General features: G+C 49.4%; 1 protein-coding gene across 3 annotated transcripts; it reads left to right on the top strand.

Moving 5' to 3' along the window:
* The first annotated feature begins 117 nt into the window (after window positions 1–117).
* On the top strand, window positions 118–15,948 carry LOC141927673 (adrenodoxin-like). Of its 3 annotated transcripts, none has more exons than XM_074834924.1 (6): window positions 118–734; window positions 4,849–5,006; window positions 8,989–9,228; window positions 14,293–14,417; window positions 14,825–14,954; window positions 15,206–15,948. In XM_074834924.1, the coding sequence occupies exons 3-6, from the start codon at window positions 9,050–9,052 to the stop codon at window positions 15,324–15,326; spliced, it is 555 nt and encodes a 184-aa protein (XP_074691025.1). In that variant the 5' UTR covers window positions 118–734; window positions 4,849–5,006; window positions 8,989–9,049; the 3' UTR covers window positions 15,327–15,948. The 3 variants fall into 3 exon arrangements, with proteins under 3 accessions (XP_074691025.1, XP_074691023.1, XP_074691026.1); XM_074834922.1 differs by having other exon boundaries at window positions 4,849–6,356; window positions 9,013–9,228; XM_074834925.1 differs by lacking the exons at window positions 14,293–14,417; window positions 14,825–14,954; window positions 15,206–15,948 and adding an exon at window positions 11,132–11,765 and having other exon boundaries at window positions 4,849–6,356; window positions 9,013–9,228.

Below are 15,948 nucleotides of genomic sequence, written 5' to 3'. Positions count from 1 at the left end.
GGTTACTTAAGGTTGCTTTGAGTCTAGTGCTGTGTCTCCAAGCTAAATGGGTCTGCTGTGGGGCTCCCCAGAGGTTTAGCCTTGAAGCACTCTCATCAATAAGGACATCTCTTACTTGCATCCTGAAAAGCAACTGCTTGAATAACCTCCCTTTCCCCCTCCCCAGCCCTCCAAGCTGACTGGAGCCAGTGCTGGAATTCACATTTCTTTGTGGAGACACTGAGTATAAATTTGTATCGGACGGGTGAAATGGAGGAGGATGAGGAGCTGCTGTTGGATCTTGCTGCAGGTGAGCACCTGCTGTGCCGTGCCCAGGTGAGGGTGCCGGGGGTGTGGGGCCTCGATGCTGAGCCTGGCCCTGACCCTGTACTGGGGATTTCAGCCCATCTTGCGGAGCGGTTACCTTGCTGTGGCTGCGTTCCTGCGGTTCCTGAGGGCCAGGGACTGGGACTGGTGATGGAGGAGCGTGGCTGCTGCCACCTTCCTGCTAATTAACTGTGTGGTCTCTGTTTGTAGCCGTTCTCCGTGTGGTTGAGAAGAGGGGCTTTGCAGAACCGCAGTCTCGTGGTTGCTGCCCTGCAGAATAAGGCAGAGATTCCATCGGAGTGTGTTAGTGCGCAGAGTTCTGGTGCTAGGGGAGAAACCTGAACTTGTCCGTAAGCAAAACGTGAAGTGTGGAGCAGCGGAGACTTCTGCAATCCCCGCCAGGCCTGGCACAGAGCCAGTTTCCATAGGTGGGTCTTTCTCGTTTCTTCCTTCCAGGATTCCAAAAACTCGAACCCCACTGGAGGAATTGTGCGTCTGCTCCAGTACTACCACAGCCTTCAGGTGAAGGTTGTGCTGCTCTGGGAAGGCTGCTCTCACAAATGGGGTTCTTGCTGATTTTATTGCCCTTGCTTCTCAATGCCCAATAATTTTTGGAGTCTCCGAGGTCTCTGCGCTTGCAGCCAGATTACTCTTCCGCATGCGTGGCCTAGCTTTCATGGATTCCCTTGCCTGTAACCGTGGAGATTTAAGAGGCTTAGTAATTCTCCAGTTATAGGTATATCTATATTCAGTTTGTCTTTGAAAAAATGAAGTGCAAAGCATTAATGGCAGAAGGCTGCTTCCACAGGACCACATAGTGTAAAAAAAACCACAACCCAACCTAAATACAAACCCAAAACAAACACCTGATTCTTCTGATCTGTTGGAAGGCATTTTGTAGTTTAGAATCAGAAACTTGTATTTAACCTCTAGTTTGTGTAGACAGCCGCTGCGGGATTTGTTATAGTCTGTCATACATTTCAGATCCAGTTTAGGCTATACCTACAAGTGCTGGGGGCCCAGATGATTTTTTTTTCTGTAGGATAGGGACAGGCTGGAGCGTAAAAGGCTCTCAGAAGAGCTGGGGATCAGAAACACTGTCTTTTTGCAGGTTCTGGAATGTGGTTTTATTAAGCAGTGCAACTTACTGAGAACTTAAAAGCCAAAGTAACTGTAGAGTCAAGTTTTTATTGAGATAAATCTGTCCAGTGGACTAATCCATTTGGCCTAGGATACTTTGTCCTCCTACTTGGAGTCAGTGCAACTGTAGAAATAAGGCTGTGATTGCTTTTTCCTTCTCTTGTTTTCACTTTAAGGCAGGGAATTGCAAGGGATTGGTCTCCAAATTCTGATTTTGTTTTGATGTAGACAGGTCCTGTAGGGACTTCTCGAAGTAGGTGACAAGCTTGTTGGTTGCTTGCTCAGGCTAAGACATTTGGAGGGCAGCATGGGCATTTTTAGGTTTGAAGTGGCCTGGTGTGAGATTCTCAGTGAACAGATGAGCAGGCTTGGGAGCTTCCCAGCCACTTCTTTTTTTTTTTTTCTTCTCTGTGATGAACAATAATAGAATGTTGTTGTGGCAGTTCAGGTCAATTTGTGTAGGATACTGTTAGTAACTATGGCAGTAAGGGAACTGTGTTAGTAACTATGTTAGTAACTACGGCAGTAAGAACTAGATTAGATTTTGCTCTCTACTTATCAGGGTAGGACTCTGCCTTTTCACAGCACTATCTTCTTGAAATCTGTTTGGGGTTGATAGTCTCTGAGATACCAAACAAGACTTGTTCCCTCTTTCTCATGTTAGCTGGTCCTAGAAGCTGCTACTTCTGTCTGTAACCTGTCTTCAGACTTGGTGCTTCATGCTGCAGTAGCTCTCCATTCAGTAGCTGCATCTAATAGCTGTTTTCCAACACCTTGCAAAGCCTGGTAATGCGATATACAGGACAAGGTATGATAATTGTAGACTGTTGCACGGCAGCTGCTTGCACACCTGTGAACAGACCATCTCAATGAGAAAGCAGAGAGTAACTGAGGAGTGGCTGCTTTGTCCTGTCCAATCAGTGTGACCTCTGCTGAGTGCCAGCTTTGCAGCTGTACATAACCCAGTCTTGGGCAGACAGTCGAATTGTCTTACACCAGTGTGTAATGGGAGCATGTGACAACTAGCAGAGAGCAGTGCAATCATCTGTGGCTGATGTCAACCCATAACTGCTGCATACCCTTATGCAAGTTGACTCCACTTGTGATGTTAATGTCTCCCTTACAGAAAAATTATCTGTAAGAAAAAGAATCTGGGCCTCAATGCATTGAATGTTAGGCTGAGGCTGGCCTTTGTCTTGGATGTCTGCAGCTCTAATTTAAGTGCAGTTTGTAGACAAGGGTGCAGGTCCTTATGACTGCAAGTGATGGGTCTCTGGAAGTTACTAGTAACTTTAAGATGGAGTCTCTCAGGATAGATGGCAGTGTGAAGTGGGTATGGGGAAAAGTGGAGAAAAGAACAAGGAGGCGACATTAAGGAAAGAATAGTGCTGAGACTGCAAAAAGGAATACTGGGAGCTCCTGGCAGGGACTGATCCTCTGACTTCTGTTGAGAATGCACTTGCTCTGAGCAGGTGTTAATACCATTGACGCAGTTTTCAAGTGAGCAGAGCTAGCTGGAAAATTACAAGCACTCGTGATTGCTATTGTCTCCAGCTGTGGATCATCTTTTAAAGAAATACCAGACAGGGTTGATCTTCAATCAACAAGACTGACTGAAGGGTCAAGGTGATGTGGAATATACTGTTCTTGAGCTGGGAGGTTACAGTGAAGGTTGTCTATACCCCACATGTGCTCTCATCTATCTTTAGAGCATCCCTGACTAAAGGAGAAGCATCTGCAAGGCCTTGGCTGGGGCACTGTAACTTCTCAGTGGCCTTCACCCAGCTGGGCAGCAGCTGCATTGCAGAGGTGGCTGCTGTCAAGAAGCCCTGTTTTGAATTTGTTCTGTTTCCTTGTTGCCGTGTTGGCCCATCTCCGATGACTGCGTCACTGCCCTCTTGCTTCCACTGGTGAAAATTTGGCCCTTGTTCCTGTTGGCAGTGATTCTCAGAAGGCTGTGGAACATCTAGAGAAAGGCTGGAGCGGACAAACGGTAGTCTTGTTTGAGAGATGTAGAAACTGAGACAGGTTGACAGTCTTCCCCCTAAGCCTCCAGCCTCCGTGGCAGTGTCTGAGGCTTGAGCACACCTGATGTGAGCACTTGGTCTGCAGGTTTGTATCAGTGCATTTGCTTTGGGGCAGCACTTTGTACCTGGTCCTGTGGGCTTGGAGAAAGCAGAACAAGCACAACTTGTCCTATTTGCTTTTATTAGCAGCTTGTTCTGGAACAGGAAGGGTGGGTGATGGGTTTTCATAGTGACAACGGGGAAGGGGAATTTTAGTTTAGTTCAGTGGCTTTAGTTCTGTGTACATAAGCAGCCTGTATCTGCTTCCTCGCAGGACTCTGAGGCAGTGGGCTTGGCAGGAGGTGGGGGGTGGTCTGTTCTTGCTGTTCAAGTTAAGAACGAAGGCTGTGTTCTGGAAACCTTTATTATTCTTGGGTCTGTGTGCCTGCTGCTCTGACTGCAGTCCCCGAGACTTCACCTGTGGGAACAGCACGGGTTTGCCTCTGGCTGCCTCTTGGCAGTGACTGAGCCAGTGCAGCTCTGGCAAGAGCACTTCTCTGTCTCATCCATCATCCTTCATCCACGCTCCTCAGAGGCCAACCAAGAATCCTTTCTCCCACTTCTTTAGAGGTAAAACAAGGCACAGAGGACAATGTGTTTCTTCAAAGGCAGAAGAGTTGTGGCTGAACCTGGTGGCTCATTTCCTAGACCTCAGCTCAGGCCGCCAGCTCCATGCCCTTTGCATGCCCAGACCACCGGCCTTCCACAAACCTGAGGAGAGCGCGGGCCGCTCCTGCCTGCTCCAGACGGTAACGGGGCGCTGACTTCTGTGCTGGGGCTCAGTGCTGGCCTTCAGCGTTGTCATGACTTGTTGAACTGCTCGTTCAGTTCCTCCCTCCACTCTGGACGCTTTTCCTTTGGGAGTTCCACTGTCGAGCACCTGGGATTTTATCAAGTACTGATTTGATGAAATCCTCCAGTACTGGAGCAAACAGGTGTTACTTTGCTTGCCTGGATGACACCTGTAATCTTTCTGTGTATGTTGTAGCTTGCCCATGGGTAGGAGCCAGGTGGTTTCTGACTCGTGTGAGATTTCTGTCTCTTCCCTCTCCTGCTCTCGTGGCTGCTCTGCTGCAGGACAGGCTGCCTCTCCTGGTGCTTCCTGCTCCTTCTGATTCTTCTGCTCCTTTGCAGAGGAACTTCTTCCTCCCTTAATTTATCAAATGTATCAAGTGTTGATTCAAATGGTAGTGGAGTTACTCTCACAACCCCAGAACTGCAGGATCGCTAAAACTATATTAATGTGTATATTAATAACTACAGGATTACACAGTGGTTTCCATCTGCTTTCAGAGAGCCAGCAGACTAATATGGTAATTTTAAACCTTCCATCTAGGATCTCTTGTAAGCCACAAAGTTTATGGAAGATCTCTTCTGGTCAGAGCTGTTTGCCCGGAGTATCTCCTGCCCAAAGGAACTGATGCAAGTCGGCCTCGTGCTGACGATCCCTACGTGTTTGCTGAACTGGCCCACGGAAGGATCGAAACTCTGACGGTGGGCAGCAGATCTGGGTCTGGTATCTCGGAAGTCTGAGTGTGCTTCTGTCTGTGGAGAGCTGCAGTGGTATTATATAACTTTTTGCTAGATCAGTGCAGTGCTGACTTCAGTCTGTTTACTTCTTGTGCAGAAATCAGGGACAAGGTGGAGTTAATGGCACCTCTTGGCTATTTTGGGCATTAGCATGAGAGTCCCTAGACTGGGGCAGGGGCAAATTGTCCTTTGCGTGGTACGGAAGAAATCGGACAACATGTTTTGAGCTAGAAAACCACTTCCTTCCTAGCATGTGCTAACACATCGCTAGAGGTGTAGGCACAGCCATCGCACCGACAGCGAAGTGTGACCTGCTGGTAAGCAGGCTGGGGGCTGGGGGTGTGTGTGCCTGTGTGCACACCCGTGGAAACTTGCCTTCTGCCAGACCTCTGTGAAACAGAGTTAAAGATTCACTTTAGCAGTGTCTTTCCTGCACATAAAGTGTGTGCTGACCTCCAAAGCAACATTTTGAGAGTGTTTTTTCAAAGCAAGGATATTTTTGCTTAGTTTGTTTTCTTTTTTTTGTTAGTTTGTTTTTTGTGGGAGGGGTGATTATTTGCAAAGTTTTCTATTTCTGTGTCCGGTGCTAAATGAACACCGGTTTACTCTGGAAAGCCTGTGTTTACTTCTAGGCTTGCTGCTAGATGGAGTTGGGGAAGAGGAGGGAAAAGAAGATCTTAGTTCTGCCCTTTTCCCCCTATTTCAAAGACCCTAAAACAGGCTATCCGAACTTGGTACAGGGTGTGATTTTCTCCTACTCCAGCAGGCCGTTGCTGCCTCCCTCCCTGCAGGGCTGGGTGTGCTCAGACCCCACACCCCTCTCTGCGTTGCCCCTCTCCCGTCGGGTGGCACTGACCCGTCACTTGCTGTGCTCTGAGCTCTGGCACGGAGAGGGGTCAGTGCTGGGCAAACACACAAGTGTCCTTGCTGTGAAAAACTGCTGCACATATATCCGATGTATTTCTCAATTCAAGGTTTGCTGGAGAGATAAGATGCTTTGTGGTTTGTTTGGATGTGCTGTGGCCCCTTTCCTTGCATCTCTCATGGCAAGCCTTGCTTTCCTGCTACGGAAATGACTGAGACACTGAACTGCTGCCTTCCTGTAGGGCCTGAAAAGCAGGCAGGGCTGGGCAGAGCGTCTTGGCTGCAGAGTCTGCACAGGGGGATTTTAAATTCAGGGGTGAGCTGCAGCCCAAGAACTTGGGTTTGAAGGCTGAGGCATTCAGGGCAGCTTGCAAGAAAGAGCAAACCATCTGGAAAGGCTGACCTGAGTGAGGGGCCACAGAGCAGGACGCTGGCCAGAGCTGCGTCCAGGTAAAGCAAACCACTCACCCCCCTGCCAGCTCTCCTCTGATACAAGTGAGGGTGGGGAGGGAAGCCTTCCAAGGACATTCTACAGATGATTGGAAGTAAGGAATTTTTGTGTTAGCTGGGGTCAAGGGGTGGAATTACAGAGCAGTCCCAGTGACCCTGGGCAGTCTGACATTTCTGCTTCCGCACTGTGCCCGACCCTGCTGCTCCCCGGGACACGCACCACGGCTCTCGCCCACTCTGGGCTCGGGGGTAGCACTCGCCCTGGATCAAAACCCTGGTGATACTCAGTGGTTTGTCCCACCCTCCCTGCGCTCACAGAGCTGTTGGCCTGAACAAACCTGAGGGGCAAATCCTGCAGTAGAAAAAACGCATTTGTGTGACGAGCAGGGGCTGGTGCGAGGCTGCTGCAGGGCTGTGACTGCCGGTGGCCAAGGCCATCACATACTGAGCTGGGATGTGTCACCCGTGTTTGGCACAAGGGGTGAGGAGACTGGTCAGTGATGCCCTGCAAACATGACTCCCTTACCTCAGATCACGTCCCTCTGTAGAGCACTGCCTTCTCTTGCCTGTGCCCTGTCACGGGAGCAGTCACGCCCAGCCTGCACTTGGCAAACGGGAGTGAGGTGGAATGAAATATTCCTCTGTGCTCTACCAGGTGCAGAGTGAACAGAGGGAACTGGACAGGTGACTTTAGAAACTGGATTTCCCCCTAAGAAATAAAATCTTTTTTCTTTTTTAATCCTTTATGCATTGCCCATGAGTTTCTCTCCCCTGAAGCTATCTTGGTGGTGTGTTTGAATGCTTGGACACTGGCCTTTAAAACTTTATTGAACTGAAGAATAGGATTCCCTTCCCCACTCCTTATGGAAAATTCTTGCACTCAATGTCTTTGATGCTTTTCTCCGAAGGTTTAAGGATCTCCTAACCTGAAAGCTTTGGGTAGGAAACTTTCATTTTGGGGTGGAAAACCAAAACTTTCCAATTATCTTCAAAACAGTGTGTGTCTGTGTGTGTGTGTCTGTGTGTGTGTGTCTGTGTGTGTGTGTCTGTGTGTGTGTGTCTGTGTGTGTGTGTCTGTGTGTGTGTGTCTGTGTGTGTGTGTCTGTGTGTGTGTGTCTGTGTGTGTGTGTCTGTGTGTGTGTGTCTGTGTGTGTGTGTGTCTGTGTGTGTGTGTGTCTGTGTGTGTGTGTGTCTGTGTGTGTGTGTGTCTGTGTGTGTGTGTGTCTGTGTGTGTGTGTGTCTGTGTGTGTGTGTGTCTGTGTGTGTGTGTGTCTGTGTGTGTGTGTGTCTGTGTGTGTGTGTGTCTGTGTGTGTGTGTCTGTGTGTGTGTGTCTGTGTGTGTGTGTCTGTGTGTGTGTGTCTGTGTGTGTGTGTCTGTGTGTGTGTGTCTGTGTGTGTGTGTCTGTGTGTGTGTGTCTGTGTGTGTGTGTCTGTGTGTGTGTGTCTGTGTGTGTGTGTGTCTGTGTGTGTGTGTCTGTGTGTGTGTGTCTGTGTGTGTGTGTCTGTGTGTGTGTGTCTGTGTGTGTGTGTGTCTGTGTGTGTGTGTGTCTGTGTGTGTGTGTGTCTGTGTGTGTGTGTGTCTGTGTGTGTGTGTGTCTGTGTGTGTGTGTGTCTGTGTGTGTGTGTGTCTGTGTGGAGGATTTGTTTTCTGAACATTTTCTAGCTAGTTCTTCTTCTTATGCTGTAGTTTCTCTCCCCTGTATGGATTGATTAGAGAGTCCAGTTTCAGAGGTTTTTGCTTATACTGACTACTGATACATTACTGCATTACAAAACTTGACTAAAGCAAACATCCCACCGAATGGTGAACTGTTAATTTGGTATTAGGGACAATTCAGGTTCCTGAGATGAGAGCTGTTCTTAAACTCCACAAAACCCAGGAACTGAAACTCTGTCCACTGTTGCATTTTGGTCCTCGGGGGCAATTGATTTACCCTGGAGGGGAGAGTAGACTAAATTAATGACAGTGTTTCTGGGAATACATTTAAGAGTTTTCTTCTTAGAGAAGTCTCACTAGCATGGAGTATCAGTGTGAAATGAATGATCCTTATCTGTGCCTTTATGGCACTTTTCAGCAGAGAATTTAGCAAATGAGCAAAGTGTGGCTGCTTCCTCACCACTGTCCTGTGAAGTGAATATTCACATTTTGGAGCTGGGAGCTGCAGCACTGGGGCAGGCGGTGATGTGGCTCGATGACAATCCATATCAAGAGCAGGACCTGTCGGCCCTACTCATGCCCCATGGCTGTAAGAGCTGGCGTGCCCCTCTCCCTGAGGCAGCAGCTCTCTGTGCTCCTGTCTGCTGGTCCAGCCCTCAGCTTGCAACCTCTTGTATGATCAGACACTGCAGTGAGTATCGCGCCTGTAACTGGAGGTAGGTCTGGTTCCTAAAAGGGAGGTTGGTGAGGCAGGATGAGGTGAGCATCGCTGGGGGACTGGTATGTGGAGATGCTGCTCATCTCACCGTGCTTCACCTAGTTCCTGTGCCCTGATGGGCTAGATTGCAGTAAGATCCAAGCATGATCCTTCTGTCCATCCTTCCCTCCGCCTTCCCCTCCCTCCTCCACCCCCAGGGAGGCTGTCCTAGCTTTTCCTCTTTTTTTTCTTTCTTTTCCCCCCTCCCCACCCCCCAGCTGTACTTATAACTCTTAATCTAGCTGGCCTTGCAACAAACAACAGCCCAGGAGACAGAGCATGATGGCTCATGGCATCTCGGGGCTCATGCGACCCTTGCGAAGTGGACTGAATGTGAGCAAAATTCGCTTTATTTATCTGAGTGGGGTGACTGAGCAGCATCACACACCAGTGAAGCAGTGGTCGAGAAGAGGCTTCAGCTCCACGCACAAGCTCCAGGACACACCTGGGGAGACGAGGTGAGTGAAATGCTGAACCTGACCTTGCTGCATCCAGGAGGGACGAGCTTACCTCTGCCTTGCCCCGCAGAAGGGAGAAAAGAGAGCCCAGCACAGAGCGTGGCCGGCGGGGGGGAGGTGGACGAGGCAGCGCAGGCCGAGCAGGTGCTGACAGGAGGAAGGTGGAGCGGGGAGCTGTTCCGCGAGAGGAGCCGCTCCCTGCTTCTGGAGACAGGGGCCTGGGCCCAGCGTGTGAAGGTGGCGGCGTGGCACCAGAGTCCATTGGGGCCCAGTCACCAGCCTTCGAGGAACAGGGATGGTGGGCGAGGGGTGTTGGGCAGCTGGGCTGCGAGCCTGCTGTGTTCCTGCGGTGGGGAGGCTGCGGTGACTGCTGGGCTGGTCTGGAAAGTGCAGGCCTGGCTGCTGTAAAGGCAGAATGGGGAGCTGATGGTGTCTGCAGCCCCAGGGAGCCAAACGCTCTCTGGGTTACGGGAGGCCACGCTGCAAGCTCTGGTGCCTCGCTGCCCGTGGCAGGGAGACAGGAGCTGGCTCACGCGCTCGGCGGTGGTGGCTCTTGGGGCAAGGGGCTGTCGGAGCCCTCAGCGCTGGTGTCTGCCGGGCTCCTGAGGCCCCCAGCTTCTGCTGGGCTTTGCTGATGCTGCTCACTGAGGACAGGACGCACAGCTGGTTATGGTGCCTGGGTTTGTGAGTTGAACTCGGGTGGAAATCAGTTTGACACTTGTCTTTAGAAATGCATCTAAATGCATTTGGTCCCTGCCAGGGTGGAGGGCTCCCGGCTCATCATCTAGAAGGGGCAGGCCCTGGCCTGTTTAGGGGCCTGGCTGACAGATCCCTTGGCAGTCCTGGAGGGCAGAGGAGTCTAGGAAGACTGGACGTTCCTCCCGAAGGAAATCTTACAGACATAGGAGCAGGCCCTGCCTACATGCTGAAAAGATGGGGCTGGCAAGAGAGGGAGCCTGGCACAGAGCACCCATCTGTATTCCTACAGCAGGCACTACTGCAGACGCCCTGCCAGTCTTTCCTCTGTCTGTTCCTGAAGGATAATTCAAAAGGAGATTGCATTTGTCTTAGCAAAATAAAGGGAATTCACAGATCGCCTAGTTCAGTATGATCTGGGTCAGATGGCAATCTGCTAGACATTGAGAAAAAGAGCCAACCAACATCACAGAAAATGCAATAAAACATTTTGCTATCTGACCTTAGAGAAAAGTTATACTGATAACCCTGCTTAATGGGATTTATGAAGGCTTGTTATCAGTGGGGTTTCTTTCTAATTGGTTTGTTGCTCATGAAGTTATCTCTGGCAGTACTTGTAGGCATCTTGCTGGTTTGTATGGCCTTGGAAAGTATCTTTTAGGGAAAAACACAGACAGGGAGAAGAACCTTCTTGAAACTCCCTTCACTAGTTCCATGTGTCATAGAAAGTTTGAGATTTTTTTTTTTGAAAGGGGATACTCAGTTGACAAGTGTTGAACTTGCAGTGCTGAGTTTGTCACATCCTGATCTTTCCGAAGCTCTGACTGTGTGTCCTGTGACAGTAATGCCACTGTAAAATAGTTCAGCCTAAATGAAGCAAAATTTAGTTTAATCCATTTTGAATTGTTTTTAAAATCCTGGTTCAAAATAATTTTCTTAACAAAATGTGAAAGGAATTTTTTCAGTTTCAAAAACATGTGTAAACAAATTCAGAAGTAAATAGAAAATGAAAGCTCCAGGTTTTCTTTCTGAGCTCTCCTGAAGCCTTGGGTACCCCAAGCAGGTGTCCTCCAGAGGAGACTGGAGCGTGGGACTGTTTTGGGGGATGTGAAGACAACTAGGCCGGTACGCGAGCGGGTCTGTGGGAGGGGACTGAACTGAACAGTGAAAATGGGGACTAATCAGGCTGGGTTTATGCCCCCAACAGAGACACCTCTACTAAGAACACAGACGAACAGCTTAAACTTCCCCTACAACCAGTGAAGAGAGAGAAGCTGCTCACGTGTGCTCTGTGTGGTGGTCAGGAGTGCTCGGCAGCATCCCCGCTCCCAAGGAGGGTGAGCTGCTGCACCCAGGCACTCCAGAGTCCTGCAGGTGGTCTGTGGCCACAGCATCTGCGCTCCCCTCTCTCCATCCCAATCTCCCTGTGCTGTCCCTGGCTGCAGCTCAGCTGTCTTGGGGCTCGTTTAACTGGCAGGGCTGTGGGCAGGAGGGGCTGCAGGGAACTGACCCCCCCAGCACTCCTGGGAGCCTGGTGCGGGGATCTTCCTGGGTAATGTTGGCTCTAGGTGCCTCAGAGACAACATGAATTAAGTCTTCTGTCAGTAAACATGTGTGCAGCCCTGGGATTGTTGGATCCAGCACGCTCTGCCTGCGGGCAGGCAGCTCGCATTATCCTGTTGAAGAATGCATTGACTTGCAGCATTAAGTGAAGTCCTGTGACTTTACTATTGCTATTGCGTAACAAATGATTTCACCCATAACTGTAAAACCAACATCGCCAGGAAACATGCCTATTTGCCATAAAAATGGAATAAATGGGTCTAATCCATCAAAATATAGAGGGGGTTGTTTTGTTTTCTTTTGACATTTGAGAACTAGTCTTTAAATTGCTTATTTACAAAGAAAAGTCTGTGGGTGTCTCTCTGAAGGAGACTGAAATGTCTTAAAGATGTTCTTTGGCTGTTTGCTTTGGGAGGTAGGGTGGTTGCGTGTGACTGCAGTGTGATCCTTCCATTCTGCATGTAGGAAAGTCTTCCCTTTGCAGCGTGGTCTCAGTGCTAACTTCACAGCTGTTTTCATAACCGGGGACCCTGTTATAGACTAATGACCCAGGCATTGTTTTCTGCTGAAGCTTTCTGAAAAACAGGAAGCCAGCCTCCTCAGATGAAGGTACAGTGGCCCCTGGGTTCTGCTCCTGCTAGCTGAATCAAGACGCAACTAAAACCAAAAGAGCAGAAAAGGCAAACGACACTGTTTTACTCTTTTCTCCGCTTCCAAGTTTTGATGGAATATGGGGATTGGCTTTCCAAAGAGATAATTGTTTGGAATTTTCTGCTTCTGGAGTTTTGCTGATGAAGCCCACGTGGCATTTTAAAAACCAGCATCCTTAATCACTTAGAGATGTACTGCAATGGTTTGTCAGCAGGTAAATGGGATCAGATCTAGATGGTGATTGTGACTTATGTGAAGCAGAATGAACAAGACCTGAAAACTTGAAAGAGAACATTTCTTCTCCCCTTTCCATTACATTTTTACAGGAATTCTTTCCTGTCTCCTATTCAGCTGGATACTTCCCCCATACCCCACCTCTGCCTCTTGTGAGTTAAAAAAGAGCAAAGAAAATTGTTTAAGCTTGATCCTCATATGTTTCTGTGCTTAATGTTCAAAGGAAATCAGCAGAGATCTCCACATACTTCATTTTCATCTGCCACAGAGCAGAGAGGGATGAGCAGGCAGGGTAAATCCTTCCAGCTGCTGGTGCTGCTATCCCAGGGACAATTCCCACTTAACCAATTCCTCCTCCCAACTTCTGTGACTGTCCAAGAGGATGCCTGGCACAGAGGGGTGTAGGTGCTACAGCCCTTCCTTGCTGGCAGGTTTGCTGTAATGTGCAACTCTGGGGCTGTGGCAGTTTGTATCAGTGTATATTGCAATTACATTGCAAGAAACTGGCAGATTGGAAATTCTCAGAGCTCTGAGCTGTACTTGCTGTTTGTTCCACTGGCCCCAGGGCTTCCCAGAGAAGTGTTAGCAAGCTTTGTACCAAACAGCACTTTTATTGGAAGGAGCTAGATGCAGCTTCGCTCAGTCTTGTGTAAGTGGAGAAAAATCAGGGGACTGTGAGCTTGGGCAGTTCTCACTGAAATCCAATCTATCTCCAAGGCTGTGGTTTGTTCTTCCTGTGCCAGACATGTCAGCACCAAGGCCATGGGCAGTGCTGGCACTGCTAGTGCTCGGGAGCTGGTCAGAGCTCTGGGGACAGAGGTGGATCTTTCCAGGGCCCTGGGAGTGGTGCATGGTGTCAGCCTGACAGACGAGAAGAGGGTGGGGGCAGCTCCTGCCACTGGAGAGGGTCCTGGGCTTTGAGCTGACGGGTATGGGGGCAGTGCCACAGCAAGGGGTACTGGGCAAAACCCCCACTGCCCCGCTTCAGCACAGAGGCTGGGACCTCTGGGTCACTGGTACCTCCTGCTTCCAAGTAGCCATTTGGGTACACTAAGAAAACCCCCTGCTCGTGTGCTCCCCTGCCCAGTATGACAGATGGTCTCGGAATATGCTGTCTTGGTGAGAAACCCCTGACACTGCTGCTGAGGGTGGCAGCCTTCTCCACACTGGTGGGGAGCAGAGCCTGCTCTGGAGGGGATGAAGTGGGTGCTGTTTCCATCTTATTTGGAGATGCGGCTTCTGCAAGTCAGCGCTAAGAGATGCTGATGGCCTTGTTCTTAACTCTCTACAGATTAAATCTCACAGGCTGTCAAAATAACTATCAGCTTCTCCTGAGCGAGGCTAACATCAGCTCAGGGGTTACTCAGCATGGTTGCTCTGTAAGCTGGGGCTGAGCATGTCTCATCACAACAAGGCTCCTTGTGACTGAGTTCAGGGAAGGAGCAGGTACTTCATGAACGAACAAGCAGCAGAAAAGGAACAGTCATAATCTCCTTGGGAAGGGGAAACAAAATGTGAATGACAACAGCTCTTACTGCGTGATGAGCGTCTGAACCTGAGCGCTGTTCTTGTTATTACATCACTCTGTTTAGGATTAACATCCCAGGCCCAGGACTTGCAAATGCTTTGCCTGCCAGTCAGCCCAAGCAGAGGCAGCAGGTGCAGAGCATCTGCACTTGTTCATGTGCAGCTAAACATTATTCCGGGGGATGTTTGATAAAGTGGGTCAACTCGGATTTGCCTGTCACTGAGAACTGATAATCTGAACCTCTTCCGACATGAGTGGTGTAATCCCTCTAGAAAGTGTTTGTATGCACGTTTCCCTCCAAGTGTCATGTCTCTAGTGCTCATCCGAAAGACCTCAGCGGTGGGCGTGCAGGCGGGGTGGGCTCCTCTGATTTCTGCAAACTTGTTTTACAGCTCTGCGGACCAGGTGACAGTGCATTTTGTAAATCGGGATGGAGAGCGATTTACAGCCATAGCCAAAGAAGGGGAGAGTTTGCTGGAAGTGGTAGTCAATCAGAACTTGGCCATTGATGGATTTGGTAGGTGTTGCACAAGGGTGTGTGCTCTTAGGATTTATGTGCCTGTGCTGTGACCAGCGGTACACACGCTGCTGTGTTCTGGCGAGACCATGAAGCAAACTTGGGCTTGCTGGGCTGCTTTGCCACACCGAGGTGACAGTGTGACTCCCACGCTGTCACGGCTGGGATTCCAGCGCCTGTGCCAATGCATTTGGCTGGTTAGAGCTGACGTACAATTTTGGAAACTGGTTGGGATCCTCCCAGAGAAGAGGCAGGTTGGAATCTGCATCATCTGTTGAGTTTTCTGGCATCTCTTTTGACATGCTCCCGGTCTGTTAAAGGACCTTCTCTCACACTGTTCCCCAAGATGAGCTCTCTCACCTCCTTGTTTTTTCTGATTTGCTGTCACCCCCTCGTTTCTCCGCCAGGTGCATGTGAAGGGACATTAGCCTGCTCCACCTGTCACCTCATCTTTGAGAAGGACACCTTCCAGAAGCTGGATGCCATCTCAGATGAAGAGCTGGACATGCTGGACTTGGCGTACGGGCTCACGGAGACGTAAGCCTCCCCGCTGACCACAGCGGGTTCTGAAACCTCCCAGGCAGATTCTCCTGGCACCTGTTTCCAAGGGGACAGGACTTACTCTGTGGTACAGTTGTGCCTCTAGAGCTGCTTTCTCTTGGGGCACATGAGACCTTTAACAGGAGCTTTATCAAAAACCCAGCCTGGACCAGACATCCAGATGCGGGTGGGGAATTTCTTGCTTTACTGTGGGAGCGGATGAGCCTCACTTAATGTTGTTTTCTCAGATCTCGCCTTGGCTGCCAGGTGTGCATAAAGAAGTCAATGGATGGTCTGACGGTGCGGGTCCCCGTGGATGTATCGGACATCAGGAGGCAGATGGAGGTTGGAAAGCAAAGCAAACAGTAGCTGGAAACGACTCCTGCACAACTCACATCCTCGGTTTAGGTGTGGCAGGGTACTTTGCTTTCGGTTAACACTATTGCTTTTTGTGGCTGGCTTGCAGTACACCGTAGAGGTCTGATTCAGTATAAATGCCTGTTCAGCAAATCTCTTATTTAAACAAAGCTTAATACTGTGGTTTTTGGTACATGTTTTAAGTGCCTAAGTGCTCTGAACACAACTGGACTAAAGCGTATGGCTTTATGTTTCCCTGGGCGGGTGACAGTAAACATCTGTGCTGTATGACTCACCTTCTCCTTTGAAATTTAAGGAATTCTGCTATTCTGAGTAACTGCTGGGCATTTTGCAAGGCTTGGCTCTTTAACTGTAGAACAGATTTTTCCCCATTTGGGAAGCTTAAGAAGAGAGAGCTGTTCCAAGCACAAGATGGTATGCTATTGGCTTGATGGTACAGGCTGAGTTTGGTTAGTGCTTGAACACCGACAGCTCCTCTGAGAGGGAACCACTTTCTGTGAATTCAAGACGTTACACGTCACTGAATTGTTATGTGCCATAATCTGCTACTTTCTCCACATATTAAATTTTCCTGTTGGTGTACTACCACATGAAATAAAATTCTAATAATCAG

Source organism: Strix aluco, chromosome 10 (genome assembly GCF_031877795.1).
Source record: "Strix aluco isolate bStrAlu1 chromosome 10, bStrAlu1.hap1, whole genome shotgun sequence".
NCBI lineage: Eukaryota > Metazoa > Chordata > Aves > Strigiformes > Strigidae > Strix > Strix aluco.
The sequence above is the reverse complement of the archived record's forward strand: the minus strand, read 5'-3'. Positions and strand labels throughout refer to the sequence as shown.